The 19,687-nt window shown below is 36.9% G+C and overlaps 1 protein-coding gene across 4 annotated transcripts in view; it reads right to left on the bottom strand.

Moving 5' to 3' along the window:
• Positions 1-1,627: 1,627 nt before the first annotated feature.
• The window catches only part of NAP1L1 (nucleosome assembly protein 1 like 1), a 28,769-nt gene continuing 10,709 nt past the window's right edge, over positions 1,628-19,687 (bottom strand). For 2 of the 4 annotated variants that reach the window (XM_063155017.1, XM_063155016.1), the window contains exons 2-15: positions 16,365-16,399; positions 15,624-15,712; positions 14,427-14,529; positions 13,217-13,358; positions 12,675-12,755; positions 12,343-12,471; positions 11,766-11,837; positions 11,004-11,143; positions 9,142-9,287; positions 9,014-9,033; positions 7,750-7,872; positions 6,587-6,619; positions 6,114-6,164; positions 1,628-4,381 (exon numbers count right to left, since the gene is read on the bottom strand). In XM_063155017.1, the coding sequence (XP_063011087.1) occupies positions 4,346-4,381; positions 6,114-6,164; positions 6,587-6,619; positions 7,750-7,872; positions 9,014-9,033; positions 9,142-9,287; positions 11,004-11,143; positions 11,766-11,837; positions 12,343-12,471; positions 12,675-12,755; positions 13,217-13,358; positions 14,427-14,529; positions 15,624-15,712; positions 16,365-16,381 (1,182 nt within the window). In that variant the 5' untranslated portion in view covers positions 16,382-16,399 and the 3' untranslated portion in view covers positions 1,628-4,345. Of the gene's footprint in view, positions 4,382-6,113; positions 6,165-6,586; positions 6,620-7,749; positions 7,873-9,013; positions 9,034-9,141; positions 9,288-11,003; positions 11,144-11,765; positions 11,838-12,342; positions 12,472-12,674; positions 12,756-13,216; positions 13,359-14,426; positions 14,530-15,623; positions 15,713-16,364; positions 16,402-19,687 lie in introns of all 4 variants that reach the window. The other 2 variants (XM_063155018.1, XM_063155019.1) reach the window with 2 other exon arrangements.

The following is a 19,687-nucleotide window of genomic DNA, read 5'->3' as shown; positions in this document are numbered from 1 at the left end:
CCAGACACCTGTGAACACAAGAGCCCTTCTGCCGTAGCCTCTCAAACCTTGTGTGCCTGTCCCTGGTGTACACAGGCACAGAAAAATATGGAATAAACAGCTTATCTGTGCCTGGTGTACCCTATCTTGTCTGCTTTACTCACTCTGACTGACTTTCCTACAAAAGCTGAGATGCGGAGCACATGTGAAACACTACCAGGCCTGAGCAAAGGTCTGACAAGGGGATTTTTAAGAGCAATGAGACAAATGCCACATAGACAAATTTCTACCTCTTCTTGTTAGTGTATAGAAGACTGTATTATTTTCAGTAGATAATTTATGCTCAATTTAGGCAAGCATTACCAATTAAAAGTAAATTCTTTCAACATCCTCTTGATGTTGTGGGGAACCTCAAACAGGTTACTGAGCAACTATTAAGAAATGAAAATGGAGATGTGGTTGCAACTTCTCTGACCTGTAAAAATCTTGGATTGGAGAAGACCAAATCTGTACAGAAAAAAAGAGGAAGCGCTGTAAAGCTGAGTCTACCTACTCCAACATCCATGTGGCTCTGGACCCAACCTAGCAGACCATCAAGGCTATTCATGCTTTCATTATCAGGCTGTCCCTTTTGTACTGAAGGGTGTCGTATTTTGCTTCCTTAAGCTGCTGAGAGTGTCACAGCACAATCCTCTGCCCAAAAGAAGGCATTTGGTAAACAACTGCTGCATAGACACCTTTAGAAATAGGAAACCTTTAGCAGAAGAGTTAATCATTCATCTGCATATACGTTTCCTATCAATTTCCACATCAGGTTAACAATGGGCCCTGAAACACAGGGAAAGTTTTGAGTATCAGCTTGAAGGTGAACACATTAATTTTCTCCAGTTTTCTATATTCTGCTGGCTTTTTCCACTTAAAAAGCAAAACATTGCAAAATTACAGTATCAGCTATTAGTTTCAGGAACATCAATCTCAATAACCCAGAAGAGCATCCAAGCTTATGAAGCTAGGAGAGTAAGCAGTAAGCAGTGTAAGCAGAAGCATAGTAAGCAGTGTTGCTATGCCCAGTGTTCAAATAATCCAAGGTAACACTTGTAACTGCACCAAAAAGTAAACTTCTAACACTTCTAACTCCAAAAATTAAAACTTTGGAATGCTAAGCTTAAATCTGGGCTCCTTTATTTCAGGATGCTGTATTTTTTTACTTTTTTTAACATGAACAAAGTTGTTTCAGACAGGCAAACTCCTCAGTTCTAATCTAATCTAGATTGCAAAGTGCAATTATGAAAGAATTGCAAAGAAGCCTCCATCTCCATCAAGCATAAGCCCCAAAAACCCCTTCCCTGTCATCCAAAGTCTCACTTAATTCTCTCCTCTTTCCTCACCCACCTCCCACTTTCCCCCCCCAAATAATTCTCCCTTTCATACAGCAAATAAAACTGGACAGAAGACACTATTTACACAGCTGTTAAATTATGGTGCATTTCTGCAACTGCTGCCAAAGACAGCAGTTCCTATTTCAGTGACACATTTTCCCAGTCAGAGCCTGTTAACAAGGTAAATTACCCTCCTCAAATATTAAAGGAGGAGATTCTCTACACCTGGTATAAATGAAAAGTGAAAAGAATGAGTCACGACACTCCAATCAATGTTGAAAGTTTAATGTTCCTGCTACATACTGCCTTTCAGAACTGCTAAACAAGAGTGTCATTAATAACAAAACTACAGTAAGCACCAGAACAGTTTTAATTTAACCAATGCCATAAGAACTGGCACCTCATTTATATTCTTCTTTTTGCTGCAGTCTGGAGAGCACAAGAACTGCTGATTTAGAACTAGCATGTCAATCTGGAGAGAAGCTTACCAAAATCTGTCAATAGGATGTATTCATGACCCTGGATCTTGCAGGCTGCAGGTGTGCATCTAACAACTCCCCTTTTCAAATATTGTATCCCATTGCATGTTATGAAGGTGTTAAATGAGAAAGTAATCAAAAAAGCAAGCCAAATTTGTTAAGTACTGAATTTTGAAACTTACTTTTAACAGTTCATTTTCTTTTAAAAATACAGTTACCAGATGCTGTTAGCAAAAATGGGCTAGATCTAAGTAAGGACTTCAGAGACTTCCCATATCCAGATGTATGAACTCCAAAGCCCCATCCTAATGACTTCTCAAGCTCAGAACATACCATCACAGTTTGGTCTCTACATGTGCTCAAGCTGAAACCTAATCTTGGGAGATGTTTAGAGAAGAGATCATGTGAAACCCCAACACCTGGCAGGGTCAAGGATAAAGGATAAGCATAAGCATATTCTGATAGCACAAAAAACACAACCATATCTACTTTAACACATAGCTACTGAGAGCATTTGTTAACCTTTCATAACTGCTTTTTCTATGCTATAATCTGTTACCTAAAAACCACCTAAGATCACAGCTTCAATGGTCCTGCTTTACATACAGCTATAGATAATGAGCTCCTTCTCCCAAATCCACAGATACCTGGAGAGGAGAAGCTTGACAGGGATTCTGAAATGAAGCAGTGTGGTATTTAGGCCTTCAAGGAATTAAAAAGAAAAATCAATAAAAAACTGAAACATTTTAGTCAGAGGACACTAGACCCACATCTTCTTGAGGGGGGCTGAGGATTTAGAACGGCACTTGGGATAAGCTTCACTCTGTATTACTTACCCTCCAGCGAAGAGACATGCTACAGAAACTCTTCCATCAGCCCTATCCTCATGTGGTCATTGCCTCCTCCTTGTCCTGCTTTTTTAAAACCTTTATGGCTAAGTGTGTAAGTGGCACAAAAAACAGTAGCTACTGCAGAAATAGATCAATTTCCAACACTACAAGGACTATTCCATCCCTGAAAAAGCTATCTACTTGCTTAGAAGATTAGAATATATATTTAGTTGTGTGAAGGACAAGACAGCATGGACTATACTAGCATGCTATTTACCAGCAAAATTCAGAATACATCAGTTCATAGCCTCTTTCAGCTCAGTATGTTTAAGTACACATCTCACCAAGCACCTCCACTGCTAGGCTACAGGCAAGGTAAGAATGAGACGAGAAAGATCTTCTAGCCCATGTGTTTCAACTGACAAAAATATCCAATATGGACAAAGTATGAACCAGAACGTGCAAACACAAGCACAGTGAACAGAACATTAGGTGAAGAAAGCAGAATTTCTTTGGGTTGGTTTCCTCATAGATGTTTGATACAGCGAGGACAAACTAGAATACAGCCATGTGTTGCCAGCACTCCCTTTGACTGCAGGGCATGCTTTGCTCAGGACCACCTAGCTCCATCTACACAGACTGAAAATCCAAGGCACTTCGCTCCAGATTTCATACTAATAGGCAATGCCTTAGGGTCAGGCACAGCAGCACCGAAGTCCTTTATCAGATCTAGCCCCACTTCTAAGAACTTGTCTTCTCTAAAATGGCAGTGTGGACCAATCACTGAAACACTGAGCTCAGATTCACAAGTATCACACTGCAAGTGCAAAGTATGGATCAAACTTGCCAAACTATTGTGTTTGTTTTTCAAATGCTATATAATTTACTTTTCAGTAATTAACAGCTTTTTTTTCTAATAAAACATGAACTGCAGCATGTAAGATATGCATTACCAGTTTACACATGCAGATACACAAGTAATAAAACAAGACTAGCTTCTTAAAATACAAGGTTTTATTCACACCCCTGTGGTAAACAATAACCCTAATATGATGACTAGGTTTCTTTTGTAGATCACTATGTCACATGAAATACAAAACCCATAGCATAAACAAGCTGACAGTTATGAATGTGATCTCTTCAGGAAATTAAAACAAGTTATACTAGTCTTCTCAAGTAGTCAAATTCAAAATGCATCATCATCTCCGTTAGTACAAGTCACTGCCATTTCTATAACAAAGTAATGAAGGCACAGCTAGTGCAAGCAGACTTAAACCCATTCAGACTACTGGGCTGAAAAAATACTTTGGTTGGTTCTTCAGGAGAGAGTTTTCTCTAAACAAATATTGGTCTCAGTTAACAGTTCTGATCATCTTCACAGCTGCAGTCTAATAGCTACATGACAAAGACTTCACAAGAACCAAACTATGTAGCAATGAATTAACATTCATGCTTTAGGGCATTTACTGCATTCTACATATTGGCAGAAAATTATACTGTTAAAATGCTAGGTAGATTGAACCTACATTTTAAACTGGTTCTTAAGTGTTCGATTTCTTTTTTTAACAAATTGGTTACTTAATTCTACCAAGATACAAAACATAAGGCTGTAAGTAACTAATAGTTGTGTTTAGGCTATTACAGTGCAGGTAATCCTCAAGGCCACAGACACACTGCTTCACTGCTGCTTGCATTCTGCTGGGTTTTGATCCTTCTGTTGAAAAAAAAAGGAAATACAGTTTAGAGAAACAGTATTTAAGAAGAACTATCAATATTGCTAAGCATGCTTTCTCAAGCTGCAATATTCTTCTAAAGTTCTTCCATCTTATCCCTTGCACTAATTGTCTAGCATTTGCAACACTACTGTCATTGGGTGCAGCAATATCCACACTGCATTTATTCTGGCTTTGTTGGCACATCAGGATACAATCCAGAATAAAAACCTGTTCAGAACTAAGTGTGGTGAAGTACTCTAAAAGGCACTGTAACTGGAAAAAGGAGAAGAGTGAGGTGCAGTAACAAACAACCAAGCTCAGAAGAAGCATGCAGACCCTCTTCACAGTTTGAGACAAAAGAAACTTCCTATGGGTGGTAACAAGAGCATGGCCTTATGCCAGAAGACACTGTACAGCAATGCAATGAAATGCCAAATCACAGTTCCTAATGCCCTGGAAGCATCTTTTGCAATAAATTCCAGTTTAAAAATTCTAACATGGAAAACTTCTGTTCGTGAAACAGGCAGCCATTAATATGTCACAGTAATATGGGAATTCAAGAAAGTTTTTGGGAGGGGCAGAGTTTAGTTGCAGTTTTTACTCCATCACCTTCCTTGGTCTGGATAGCTATTCTAGGAGCACAGTGCTTCAATAAATTCAGCTGGCTTACAGCCTGAGATCAGCTGGTACACCACTATAACACTACTCCTATCTCCAGCCTTTGAGCAGCTCTCTGAGCCTAGTCTAGCCCTTTCTCAGTTTTGTTTCACGGAGAAAAGCAATCTGAAATGGTGGAAGTAAGTCCAATTTGCAGCTGTTTCATTTGGATTTCAAAACTTTCTTGACTAGGAACCAGTCTGAATACACTATAGCAGATCAAACATCACCAAGATGGCTGCACATTTTGATCACAAGTTTCTACCCTGCCTTTCTATGTACAAAGCTAATAAGATTAATGTAATTTTCTCAACAATACTTTGATAGCAGCTCAAGCCATTCCTACTGAAAAACACTAATTTGAAATGATAAGCCCTTTTAACAGCAGGCATTTTGGAGCATTTCAGACTTCATGACTGCAACTTTCACCTGCCACATCAGATGCTTTCATGTGACCAGAGGCTCCTTTCTCTCAGCTATCAAAAAGCTATGAATTGAGTGGCTCACAATTGTTTTTCCAGCCTGATTAATGATTTTTCCCTTCTCATGGAATCAGAAAGCTTCCAGTTGCTCTTGGCTGTTCACATTTTAGGACTTGGCTGTAGATGCATTGCTGAACCTTGACTTCTGCTACCTCAAACAATGAAAGATTTGCCACTGACCTAACATGAAAGTGTGTATTTTGTATTCTGCTGGGAAAACCTGTGCCAGAGCCAGCTTGTAGCAAGTCCCCAGAAACTGAAGCCGGATGACACAATTCTCTCCACGTCCTTACAACCATTTTGCAATGTTCATTAGGCAGCAAATTGGTGCAAGACAAGTTTATAGAAAACCAAGCCTGACTAACCTCAATGCTCAAAGCCAAAAGTTACTTTTACAAAATGACTCCTGGAGAAAGAACTTTTACAAATTCTACTTTGTCAGAATTAGGCCCAAAACAGCCTCAAAACAAAACATGCTCACCCATAGGAACTATTGGTTAAATACTTAATCTAAAATCAAGATTCAACATACATAAAATTTTAAATGTCTCTATGCATACACAAACTTTAAACATTCATTTTAATTCCTTACTTTTGGTTCATAATCAGGATCATTTTCTTCATCTGCTTCTTCTTCTCCCTCCTGAAAAAAAACACTTAATATTTCTCTAGCTTAACCACATTCAGCTTCTGGAGCCATTTTCATGAAAATTAAGATTAAACTGTACTCAGAAATACATCCATTACCACTTTATGTTATACATATTGTATTAGTTTATCCTCCAATAATGTGTATCTTTTGAAATCAGTGGCAGCTTAATTTTTAAGATACCTTGAACGTTGTCTTAGCTTGGTTTGGGTTTTTTTGTTGCTGTTGTCTTGCTGGTTGTCTGTTTTGTTTTTTGGGTTTTTTAAATTATTCATCTGAGAGCCAAACAGTATGCTCTATCTTATTTCAGAAGTAATTCTTAGCGTCCACAGCACTCAAAAACTAAAGGAACTCTTATTCTAGATAACAAACTACAACACGTAAACTATTCGAATCAAGGGCATCTGTCATCTTACCTCATCATCTGCCTCTTCACCTTCTTCATCATACTAGAAAAGAAAATAAATAGTTTTGATAATATCATAAATGCCACTATCTATAGCTCAAGTAGATGCCAGAGACCACTCCATATTGTGATCTTAAGAGAATCATACAATGGTTTGGGGTGGACGGGGCCTTGAGCGTCATCAGCTCTAACCACCCTGCCATGGGCAGGGAAACCTTCCACTAGACCAGGTTGCTCAGAGTCTCATCCAACCTAATCTAAATCTAGTCTCTTTTAATTTGAACCAAGAAGCTCCTGTGTGTGTCAGATTTAAAAACACTTTTTGCATCAGCATGAGCAATGTTCAACTTCCCCCTGTGAGCTCCGGCAGAGCCGACTGTCCCCGTTGTTCCATGCAGCCCGGGAGGAGCTGACTACCCTGCGGTACCACTGGGGAACAGCAGGGGACAGCGGAGCCCAAAGCAACCCGTCCTGTCAGTATGTCAGTACCTCCCTCCTCCGCAGCCCCAGCCAAGCCTTTGCAACGAGGGACAACAGTTTAGATTCTAAACATTTATTTTTAAGATGGCATATATCTAAGCCATCTTAAGAGTCAAACTGTCCTTGTTTAGCCAAGGCAGCGACAGAAAAAATCTTTTATACCTGTATAAAGTTCTGAGGTCTCACGTTTTGACAATTTCAAGCTTAGCTCTTTTAAAACACTTAAGCTTTTGCAGAACTTGCTATGATTATTTTGGCACGCTTTGAATGTGCTTATCTAGCTTTTTTTTTTAAAGTAAGAGAGTACTTTTTAAAGGACGAGACTTGAAAACTTCATAGCCCAATGTCACTGTAAGCACAAAGAACAGGCTTAGCAGCTAGAAAGAGTCTCATTTGTTCTCTGGCAGTTCATTACAGTTCCACAAAGTATTGGGTACTTCTCTAGGAAGGCCTTAAATACAAAATGCTACTATGACATCCTCTAGATGATCAGCTTCTACCACTGCTTTTGCCAAAAAACTCTGAAGTCACTACTTCAAAGAAGAATTATTTTTATACTGCTCTTCCTGAACAATCTAGGAAGGTCTGCTGCAACTAACATCCCATTCTAAAGATACCAATGTAAGAAATTACCCAAGCATGAAACAGAATTATTTGAAGATTTTTAGTGCTCTGCATGAATATTATACTTACATCATCATCATCATCTTCAATAGCTTCTCCAGTGAAGTACAGTACTGACCGGGGCACTATACGTTCACGCAAGAAGTGACCTATTTCAAAGTCTGCAGCAAGGATTGCCTCGGAATCATCATCCTGCAGAAAACAGTATTATTTTCTAAACTATAAGATGGTAACTACTTTTGATACATACACACAAGTTACATGGTTTTGATGTGGTCAGATTTACACAGATCCCATTACTGATTTTTTTGTTCCAGGAGTTGCTTTAGAGAACTGAACCTGAGGAGCCAAGCTCCACACTCTGAACAGCCCACCTACATTATACAGGGAGGAGCTGCTGCTTCAGAAAGCCTAATTATATACCATTCTGGAGTTTCTTTTATTCCAAGTATAAAGATTATTTAATATCTCCCATAGATTTTCAGTTCCTATGCACAATACTCTTAAATAAGTGAACAATAGCCAGGTAAGCCTATCACAATTAAGATTTTACAACCTACTTCTGATTCCTACAGTGTATCCCCTTGATTCCCATTAGACAAAGCCACTACTGAAGCACTTGAACACTTAAAAATGCTCTCTGATCCAATCTGAGACTTTCACTCCTCTTGTTTTCATACCAAGTGTTCTGCTGTCTCCCATCTGAGCAATTACTTTTTGTTTTTCTAAATGTTATGAACATACAGTTTTGGTGTCCATGCCAACTAGAGTTCTAACAGCATGCCTCTGGAAGCTTTAATTTCATATTTCTCACTCAAACTGCATAATATATTCCCTACTGTTAAGTATTTTTGGTAGTTTTTCTCGTTACAAAAATGATGGGTTATTACCACAGTGAGCACACAGAAAAGCAGGCTCTTGCAGTTTTCTGTTTCTGTTTTATTACTTTCAAGAGTTAACAGCTTGAGAAATTATTAACAGAATAAAACACAAACTGGATACATTCAGCCATTAGATAAAATCATCCAAAGAACACCTGAAGGGAGAGACTTACACCACCCATTAGATCAAAGACTAATAACGTAGATCGCTACATTTCTACAACTGTTAACAATCCACAAGGTAGCTTTCAGGAAACATAAGCTATTAAAGTTGACTAAACTAAACTCTACCATCCAACTCAAACATTCCGCCTGAAAAAGAAAACTCAAATACATACTAGTCTTCATAAGTAGTCTCAGTTAAAGACAGAAGCAGTTAAAGCTGAGGCTGTCTAACAAATTTTAAAATTCCATAAACACGCTATCATTATTTTTTAAATAAGCCAACTTACCAGATCTCCACTTTCAGGAACTGTAGGAAAAAAAAAAAGCAGAAGAAACAAGTGAGTGAGATACATTCTACATCTAAAGTTAATACATGTAGCATTAACTAGTGTTATATTACTAGTGTTTAGTTTACCTTCAGGAGGACTGAAGAAGTTGAAGAAAGAGTCATTGGAAACAGTTTTTGTAACTGTCCTGACTGTTCCACGGCCCTTATGTTTTTGCTTCTTCTTAATGGTTTTCAAAGTAACATTCTTTCCTTTTTTCCAGTCTATCTGGCAACTAAAGAGTAAAAAAAAAGCCAAATTATAGGGAAAAAACCCACAACCACCTGCAGCTTAATACCATTCCCCTTGTTACGAGTATCTACTGAGACTATCACAACTGCAAGAGATACAGGGAAGAAAGAATATTAAGTTAGTATTTATTTAGTCCTATCTTTTCATTAGTTTATCGGTTGAGAACAAGAGTAACAGGTTAATTTTAGGATTATTTCCATCCAGAATTTTTTCCTTCTCCACTCAATCTCTGAAGTGCTAATTTTCATTAGCTACCAAATAGTGCCTAGTTTTCTATCAACAGCTAGTACTGCACCAATTTTAGAGCCTCCCATCCATTGTAAAGCAATGTCATATTTGGGCATATTAGTAATATGCCAAAGTTCACCACACCGATCATTATAACCAGTAAGTCCCTAAAACAATGCATCAAACAAGCATGTAGGTTTTGGCTGATTTTGAGTTGTTTGTGGGGGTTTTGTCATCTTGTGTTATATTCATTTGTTTGGGTTTTGGTTTTTTTTGGGTTTTTAAACTCTATTCTGCTTACAGAGCAAAATCATGCCTACAGGCTTCCCTAACAGTCAAAGCATTCTGGTGACAAGTAAATGAAAAGTCACATCAGTGAAAGTAACTGCATTTGCAGAAGTTTCTGGATTAGATTCTTTTACAGACTCAAAGGAATTCAGTGAGTTGCTTTGGGACAAGAAGGGGCCATCCTAGCTACAAGAGAAAACAAGGACTAGGAGTTAATAATTTTTATAGAAGCAGTGGCAACTCACACCAAACCCTGTCAAGATTCATGATTTGCCAATCAGTCCAAACTGGGGAAGACAAAACAGTTTAATCAAAGCTACCCAAGCATTTAAAATTAAATCTTACAGGACTTTGGAAAATATGTTAAGTGACTGGGAAATAAAGAGGCAAAAAGTCAGTATGAGCAACTGGAGATTAATTTAAGAGCAAAACCAACACTGACTATGCAGTGATAGTCTGTAACTCAGTTGTTATCACTCAGAAGAACAGTCAGAACACTGGAGACTTGAACACAAACTTACTGAACAGGCCCAAGTGTACTCATAAGAATAGTTATGTACAACATAGTTTTCTCTCATCCCTCTGTTCACAAAAAAGGGAAATGTAGCAGAAAAAATTACTTAACTAATTTAAAACAGAAGATTTCACTAAGAAAGCAGTGTGACAGCTTTTTAAAAAGAGTAACCTGGAATTATGACGACTATTCTCCATTTCTCAAATAGACAGAAATTCAAAGGCAAACATTCAACGCTTATAAAACAAAATGGACAACTGCAATATAAAAAATAAATCTGATATAAATTCCCCAAAATGCGGCATGTCAGAAATACAAAAGTATTAATAAAAGCAATCCAACAAATTCTAGCAAAAGGTATACAGGCCTACTAAAACACACTAAAAGATTTCAATTCCCCTTTAGTGACTGCAGAACAGTAGTTCTAAACAAATACTGACTATAATTTTATTTATATGCTTATAAATTATGCAATACAAATAATGTTTTTCTATATTGTATTGAAGTTATTGGTAACAACAAAAAAACTCCTATCAAACCTAGCTGATCCCAAGTTACTAGGGGAAGTATCTTTTCCAGCACCTCCCCAAGATGCTGTAAAACTCTACAGCTGGATAATGCTAAGGGCAAAGTTGCTATATTGCCTTAATAGTATCTATTAGCACTTACCCTGTACAACCCATGATTTCTGGTCCATCAAAGGAAAAGGGATCAGAATCATCTGGCTCTGACCTCATTCTATACGTCTTTGTCAACACTTCATTTGTGAAGTAGTCGTTTGGTTCAAAATGAAATTCTAATGTGAAACTCTTAAAAAGAATTGCAGAACAGTAACTTTAATTATTTACAAATACCTTTAAATTCTTAACACCTAAATCCCAAGCAGTACACATGCAACAGAATACACCTTTCTCCAATACACGCATAACTTATTCTAGAATTTGCCACCCAAGTTGTACAAAGATCTTAAAATCTTTTCATTTACTTGATCTTGCACTTTCTAGTTATTGTACTGCTGGCAGTAATGACAGATCTCCCAGCACACTGACTTCCTGCTACTAATGTATAGGGAGAATTTCCAAATTTAAAAATATTATAACTTAGAAAACGGTCTGATTTCTGCCAGGGAAATATATGAAATTACAGCAGTTACACAAAAAGTACCCAAAGGTATCAAAATGCAATGGTGAAACCTAAATTATCAGCTGTTAAGGCAAATCTCATCAGAAGCTGAAGGCTAAATTCAGTATACACTCATTCACAGGGTGATGCAAGATTAGCACTAGACCTTGTACTGCTTTCTCAGAAGCAGCAGCTGTATATTTTCTCATGATTTCCACAAGACAATTGGCTATCACAGACCATGTTGCTAAAATACAAATAATTCTTAAGATAACATAAAAGTAATCTTGTTTAATAAGTCAAACTAACCATAGGTTGTCCAACTTCTGAAAATTTCACTTTTATATCTTTTAAGTATTTCAGGATAGGTTCATCATGTTCCTGTAGAGAAAACACAGTGTATTTAATTTTCATAACATTCAATTACACACAGATTTAAGGCCTCACAGAGATAAAAAGTCATGTTTAGAACAAGTTTGACTTAAAAAAATAAAAACTTGTAACAACACTGAAATACTTCCATGAACATGACCAGCAGATGGCAACAATGGCTGTTACAGAGTCCCCAGTACAGTACACAACCAAAACCCACGCTAACACCACATAAAATTTTTAGTCATGTCTAACACACTTGTCACACACACTTCTATAAACACCAAAAATTCATTAGTATCATAGAATAGGTTCAAGAAATAAAACAGCAGGGAGGTATTTCAGTACTCTGTACTCTCATTTGAAAAGTTACCAGAGATGACATCCAAGTAACAGTTCCATAGCAATAGCTCTCCAACAGACATATAGAGCATCAAAGTGTTTCCACTGCTTTCTTAAAGACACTTGGATTAATTACCAATGCAACTTTAAACAAAGCTAGACCACTGCCTACCTGAACCATATCACTGAGTAAGTCCACATTCTTGAATACTGTCAGCCAAAACTCAGGGATTCCTTTAGGGTCTTCTTTTTCTTCATCTTTTTTTTCTTCTTCAAGCTTAGCTTTCTCTTTCATTTCATCCTTGATAAAATAAAAATATTTGGTTTCCTTAATTTTAAGAGGTTCATCATAAGGTTCATCAGTTCTTTGTTGATATCAGTGTCATGTGGATGTTTAAGCAACCATTAAGAATTAGCATCATTACTAATAGCAAATAATCATTACAAACCTCTTGTTTCATGCTAAAGCTTGAGACATTGATGAGAACTAATTAAGATACTCACTGAAATTTCTTCGTCAGCATCTGCTTTCCATTCACATTCTTCTTCTGTAGGTTCATAAATGGCATTGATGATTTCACTTCGCTGGAAGATTAAACCAAGAATAGTTTTTAATTTCCTAGTCATTGCAATCAGCAATGCCCTAACCAATAAATTCCTAATCCTAAATTACACAATTAGTAATACATTAACTATCTACCTTTTCCTATGGCTCTAGAAGATTGATTCAGCAGTTAGGAGGTTTACAACACACTAAAATAAACACCAAAGTCCCAGAAAAGTTACAGTATCATCTGACATTTGCTCAATTAAAATGAGGTTTGATATACTGAAGTCATTTTGGCAACTATGGAACAGACTTAACTTTTCACTCTCTCAATCTTAGTTATATTCACTTCAATGGCAAAATTGTATCAATTGAATTGAAGGGGCACATACGAGACCAAAGTAATTTGGAACATGAATAAGTGTTCTGGCTTTTATAATCCCTTGCTGTATATTTTAGATGAAACTTTAAAGTACAAATCAGAGTAGCACTAAAATACCTTGTCAAATAAGGGCTGATAGAGAGCAGCATACTTTCTTTCCAGCTCATGAACTTCCTCATAGAACTTTGCTTCTATCTGTGCACACTGAACTTGAAGATTCTTGAGAGCATTCACACGTCTTTTAACAACTTTAGGCAAGCTGAAAAATTCAGTGACAGAACTGTTACCAACACTGCATTTTAAGGACATATTGATCTCTCCTTAGCCAGACCCCTTGCAAGTTAACCAACTTGTACCACAACACATTTTACACTCTGTTTTAAGATTTAGAAAGTTTAAATCAAAGCTGCAACCATTTTCACTAATGACATTGAAATCCTTAGCACAAACTCTTAAACTGAGGCTCAACCACAGTTAAAACCAGAGTATTCCAAACACCTGGGTAAATCATGAGAGAAATTTGTGCAATAAATCTTCCTTCTAAAAACAAGTTCTACATTATTAATGAGTTACAAAGTAAAATCACAGTATTGAGTACAACTAAGAAAGGTCTCACCATTAATTTGTTTGGTTTCATGAAAAAGTTCAGGACAGTTGTTATTTTTCGCTTAGATATTTACTCTTCAAAATTTGCTGCTTTGCTTCACTGACTGCAGCAGCTAATAGCACTGTCTTTAAACACACTGTCTGACCCAAAGTGAGCCAGAACTGGTTTGCTAAATGAGACACTGTACTACAAATGTGCAAAAGGAAAGCAATTACTGCATGCCTCATAAATGCAGATCAACTACAGAAAATTTTGGCAAGAATTTATAGCAAGTTTTGATACTGAGAAAACCACATGAAGTACTGCTAATAACATTGCTGTATCAGCTAATGCTTACAGTCTAAGCATAAAATTACTATGCTAGAGACACCAGGTCTCCAAGCATCTGTCCAGTTTAAATAACTGATGTTTCACGACCAAGGCAAAGCTACAAGAGAGATTCCAAGGATCAGGAAAGTATCCTAACAAGTGTGCCATACTGTAACTGCAGAGGAAAACATCAGCTACTAAATGCTAAATATCAGCATTCTTCATGAAACTTCAAATAAAAACTTCAAATCTGAGATGCACTACAAACAGACTACATCAGTTTTTCTGCTATCTGAGCAGATAAAACTATATAAACAGTGGTTTATGACCATAAACCATAGATAACACTGTTCAGAAAACATTTTAAAAGAACCATTTTAACACTCTGCTCATACTAAACCAATGCTGTACCTTTCTACATATCCTGCAGATGTTCCTACCAGACCATCAAGTCTTTCCTGAAGGGCTGCAAGAATCTGAGGATTTTGCATCATCTGCACAGTCAACTGCCGAGCTGAATTAAAAAAGAAGATTAAGTAAGCACAAAGTGCATCTTCTGGGACCAATCTTGAAAGAAAGAATTGTGCATAAAATAAAGAAAATTAGACAAGCAAGAATTACAGATGCAGAAGAACTGTTTAAAACTGTGTGAAGCCTCCCTAATACCAAAATACGTTTCTGATTTATAAAATCTGATTTCTGTCTAGGATTTCTAGAGTATAATTTTCCCTCTGATTCTCATCTAAAATAACTGGGAAATCACTGAAAATAGACATTATTCATCTCTAGGCTCCTGTGGGACACCTGAATACTTACCATTTAATTACTGTAGGCCATTTAATTACTTCAGCTAATTAGCGCTCCCCAAAATTTTGCAATCCAGTTTTGAAAACACTTCTTTCGATAGATTAGCAAAGTATAGCATATTGAGCAAAATGTTCTATTTTAATGTTATTATTCTGCTTGGGCAAACTTGAAACATGGCACTATCAGCAGTCCAAGTAATTTTATTGCAGAGATTATTAGTTATTTCTCTTTTGGCTAATTGCTCTTTAGATTCCATCTGTGCCCCCACACTTCAAATATAAAGCATGATTAAGACTGTTCAGCATTGACAAAACAAGCATTCTGATATGTGCTTACGTTATTTGTTGAGGGGGGAATAAAAAAGAATTTATTAATTTCAAGAGTGGTAACACTAAGCATGATTTGTTCTGTTCACTGTCAACTCAACAGGAAATTATTAGCAACTAATCAAAAGTAAGAGATACACATGCACACATATGCACACAATTTTTTATACTCAAAACTTCACGTTTTAAGTTTTTAAATAACCCTGTTACATATCCACAATAATCCTGTCTTTTCCAATTATACAGGTGGCTGGCACTGAATGAACCTGGTATTAAACATGACTACAATGAGTAACTGCAACTAATAAAAATCACTCAATTTGAAAGAAAAAGTCCTTGCTTCAGAACTTAAACACAATTGTCCATCTGAAATTGTTTTACCACTTCCTATTTTTTTTGCAGTAAAAACTTTTTAACACACTAACTAGAAAGCACATACACTTAGAAGTTTAGAAACTCTTCTTTTCAACATTACCTTTGCTGTTGGCATCTTCACCAGTTTCTTCTTCTTCTACTTCTTCAACATCCTCCATATCCTGCTGATCAAGTTCAGACTGTTCTTTGCTATTAGAAATATTCAGTAACAAGTTCATTCAATCAAGTAGTTAATTTTATAATATACTCTAAGGAGCTTAAAGAGCTCAAACTAGAGGTTATGTTGGTAGAAACAAACTGTTGCATCTTTTGACCTTTGACAAGCGAGTCTTAATAGACAAACAAAACCAATTTTGTCTTCACAGAAGTTTCACACTTGACAATCCCAGAACAGTTTACGGAATTAGCAACTTTCCAGAATTACAAAGTTTCTTTCTATAAAAAACTCCTTCATCTCCTGCTCTTATCAACCAGTCAAAGCCTCCTTCTGCTCCACATATCTTCCTTAAGAGTGGGTAGGATCAGCACTCAAAGTATAGAAAGAACCCTACATGGAGTGAAACAATAGGAATGGGCAATATTATCTGGTTTTCCCCTCCAGAATTCCAACTAATATAGGAAGTTGACTCATGCCTTCTTCCACTTTCTTATTTACTTACAATTAAGATCACAAACCCATTTATCATGAGCAACAGTTAAGCTTTTCTCCTCAGGTATTGCCACAGTGCTCAAGGTCAGTGTGCAGACCCTGCCTATCCAGTATCTGGAGAGCCCAGCCATGTCAAGTACAGCACAGGACACACTCAGAGCTGCAGTAAAATCATGGACAGATTTTACTTACTTGTCTACGTCTGCCATTCTGCAAGACTTCAAACACTAGGGAAAAAAAAAGAAAAAACCACATTAGAACAGGAGCACTAGATTTCAGTTATAAACTCTATGGCCACATGCCATAATACTAAAGGAAACAAAATCATGTCAGCTTTATGAAATGTGATAAATATATATTACAGTCTGAAGCGTGGCACATCTCCCTTGCACATTTTGAGCTGTCAGTCTTTAAAACATACAGAAATTTTGAAAAACTTCATTCTGGTTTATAACCTATAGATCTACTCACATAAACTGAAGTACCAAGTACCAGCAAAACACCATGTTGAGTTTTGGATTGTAGGACTGTTCTAATATCACTGACTGAAAATTAGTCCTAAGTATAAAACTGGAATATAACCTGAGAAAAACTGAAGCAAAAAGGGTGCTGGTAACTGTTTAATCATTTCCAGCATGTGATTGCAGACAGAACATACTTACAGCTAAAACAATTTGAGAATGAAGACGCCTTTTCGTGGCTTTACTTTTAATCCTTACTTTACAAAACCAATCCAAGTCATTCCTCAGAATAGCCACAATATTGCAACATTTTACAAAAAAAATTATGCCAGGTGCCAGGATAAAATTTTTTAACGTGACCGATTCCCATGCTCAGAATGATCACAATTTTCTTAAATATCTTAGTGAAATCATAAACATATTCCATACACAGTAACTAGAAGCATTTAATATTGACACTATTGCAAATCTTGCATACCATGAAGAACCCATGTTCTCAAATATATTATAAAATGAGTAACATTTTCTACCAGCAAAACAGTACTTGGGAGTATATTCTCCAAAAAGATCTTTCAGGTAACTTGAAGTCTAACACAATACTATGCACAAGAAAACACTGCCCTGTTATTACCAACTGCCAGTAATTCAGGAGGCTCCAACTATCAGGAATAATTTGCTGGCCCAGAAAGCAAGGAAACGAATGCTTTGGAGTCTCCATTTTACCTGCTCTCCTGTAAGCAAAACAAATTGAAATTTCCTTCAGAAATTTCAACTCCTTACAATGCATTCAAATGGGAATTTTAGCAAAGTGTTGCACGGATGTGTTCCAGAAAAAGAGAAAACTGCATTTGATCTACTGAAGTGTAACACAAAAACACAATCCCAGTAATTAACAGTCAATATGAAGAAACATCTTAGAATCTTCAGAAATAAACTCCCACATTTTATGTAAATATAATCTAAATATAGTTTTTCTGGTGTCATAAATACTTCCCAAGAATTACATGGAAAAAGGTATCTGATGTCCTCCTCATTAAGGACCACAATTTCATAGCACCAAATAAAGATCTAGAATGTAATCATAAAGATTCAATTCCTTAATATGCAGAAAAACTAGAGAACCAAAGCCATCTATTTCAGAAAAATAATACAGTATTTGCTAATAAATAGGATGGGAGCACTGCAATAAATCAAAGAAAACCTAACAATTCAGTAAGAAGAATTACAGCAATATTCTTGACTCATTTTATTCAGATCACATTTGCTTGTCTTGCAATTTCAGTTTTACCCATGTAACAATTCCCTGCAACAATTCAAAAGACTCTCCTCTGAATATCATCCTCAAAGATAGCATACACTGAAGACCTACAGAAACAACATACTACAATTACAACTCTCACATACAGGGCCCTGTTTTACTTGAGCAATGTAAAAATTAGCATTATTTTTGATGTACACAATATTGCATCCATGAAAAATATACTACTTTTTCCTTACACACTTCCTCTTAACTTGTTTTTAATGCATTTCAAGAAGACTGATAGTATTGCTGTGCAAAAGAGCACAAGATGCACAGCTCACCTGCCTCTCATACATTTTTCTGCAAATCCAACATAGTGATGCTCCTTGCAGAGACCAGCAATTCCTTTCTCTGTTCTCCCTATCAAAAAACACTATTTTCCATAAAACAGGAGGTAGTTCTTTCAACAAACAAGAGACCAGTGGCAGCACAAACCCTGTGGTCTCTCCAAGTCAATGGACTAGATCAAACAGCAGCTGAAACACCTTAGAGGTTTTCTGAAAGAGACCAACTTCCACAGTTCATTTAAACATTTTTTCCCAAATGAATACAAGAGTGGCTATGAACAAATGATGCCTAAAAACTTTAAGAAGCATCCATCCCACCTCCAACAAGGGCCATTAGCCAATACATTGGAAAAAATTCATGGTAAGAATTCTCCCAGAAACACTTGTAGCTTTCAATTACGTTCAGCAAAAACACACTGGATCAGAAGTGCAGGTATTTGACAATGTCATAACAAATTTTTATTTCAGAAACTAGTCCTCATTTTCCCTAGAACCAGCAGGTAAGCTGATGATATCACTCAAGTTTCTCAGGTGCAATATTCAGCTCAGAGATCAGTTCAATGATTTTTCTACACTATGCAACTGTATAGCAGGGAAAGTTTCACCAGCAGTCTCCTGTTACTGAATTCCTCACTGGGCCCTTATTTTCAACCTCTGAACAACTACTTCAGTCATCACAAACTTTCCTCCATCCTCTCACTGTTCATCCTCTTTCCAAGATCATTTCTGACTATGCTAAAGGCATTCATCTTGCTACAGCACCCTGTGGGACTCCAGCATGTGCCTCTCTCCTCATTGCAATGGGCAGTTATCACCCTCTGCTTCCTGACTCTTAAAACAATCCCTGCAAGCACTGTATGGTTTCAAATTATGGCCCAGTTTACTCAGAGAGTTTGAATAACATTCTTCAAAGATTTTTTTGAAATTAAAATAGACTGTATCAAGCAGCTGTCAGCTTCAGAGCCTCCCTCCAGTGTGTTTCTCTCTCTCATCCAATTTTTCCTATTCTCCTTGCAGCAGTCTTTTTCATGTCCCATCCTTTAATCTTCCCTCCAGTTTTTACACAACTCAGTATCAGAATGTACACAGTTGGAAGAGTTCTTCTGCAAACTGAGGAGATACTAGTGTCTGTCATGACAATTATCTGCCAGCTCTAGACAACTGTTCTTGAGTAAGGAGACTACAAGGCACTGCCAAGAAAACTATGCTGGCAGACTTTTAGGCTAATCTGTGCAACCCACTAGCATGGAAGAGATGTAGCTGCACCACATTTTGTTTACTGTCATTTACTTAACCATAAGTTTCTCTGCAAACACAGCTCAACTGGCTAAAAAAACCCAAACAGAAACAAAAACACTGCAAAAAAGCACTGAGAAAATGCATTCCTTGAGAGCAAACAACCTCCACTATCTCTGAGCAGTGCCCAGCTCAAGGTCCTGGTCTAGTCTTCAGAGTTTCAAATACACT

Source organism: Melospiza melodia, chromosome 4, assembly GCF_035770615.1.
Source record: "Melospiza melodia melodia isolate bMelMel2 chromosome 4, bMelMel2.pri, whole genome shotgun sequence".
Lineage (NCBI taxonomy): Eukaryota > Metazoa > Chordata > Aves > Passeriformes > Passerellidae > Melospiza > Melospiza melodia.
This window is presented reverse-complemented; position numbering and strand designations above follow the sequence as displayed.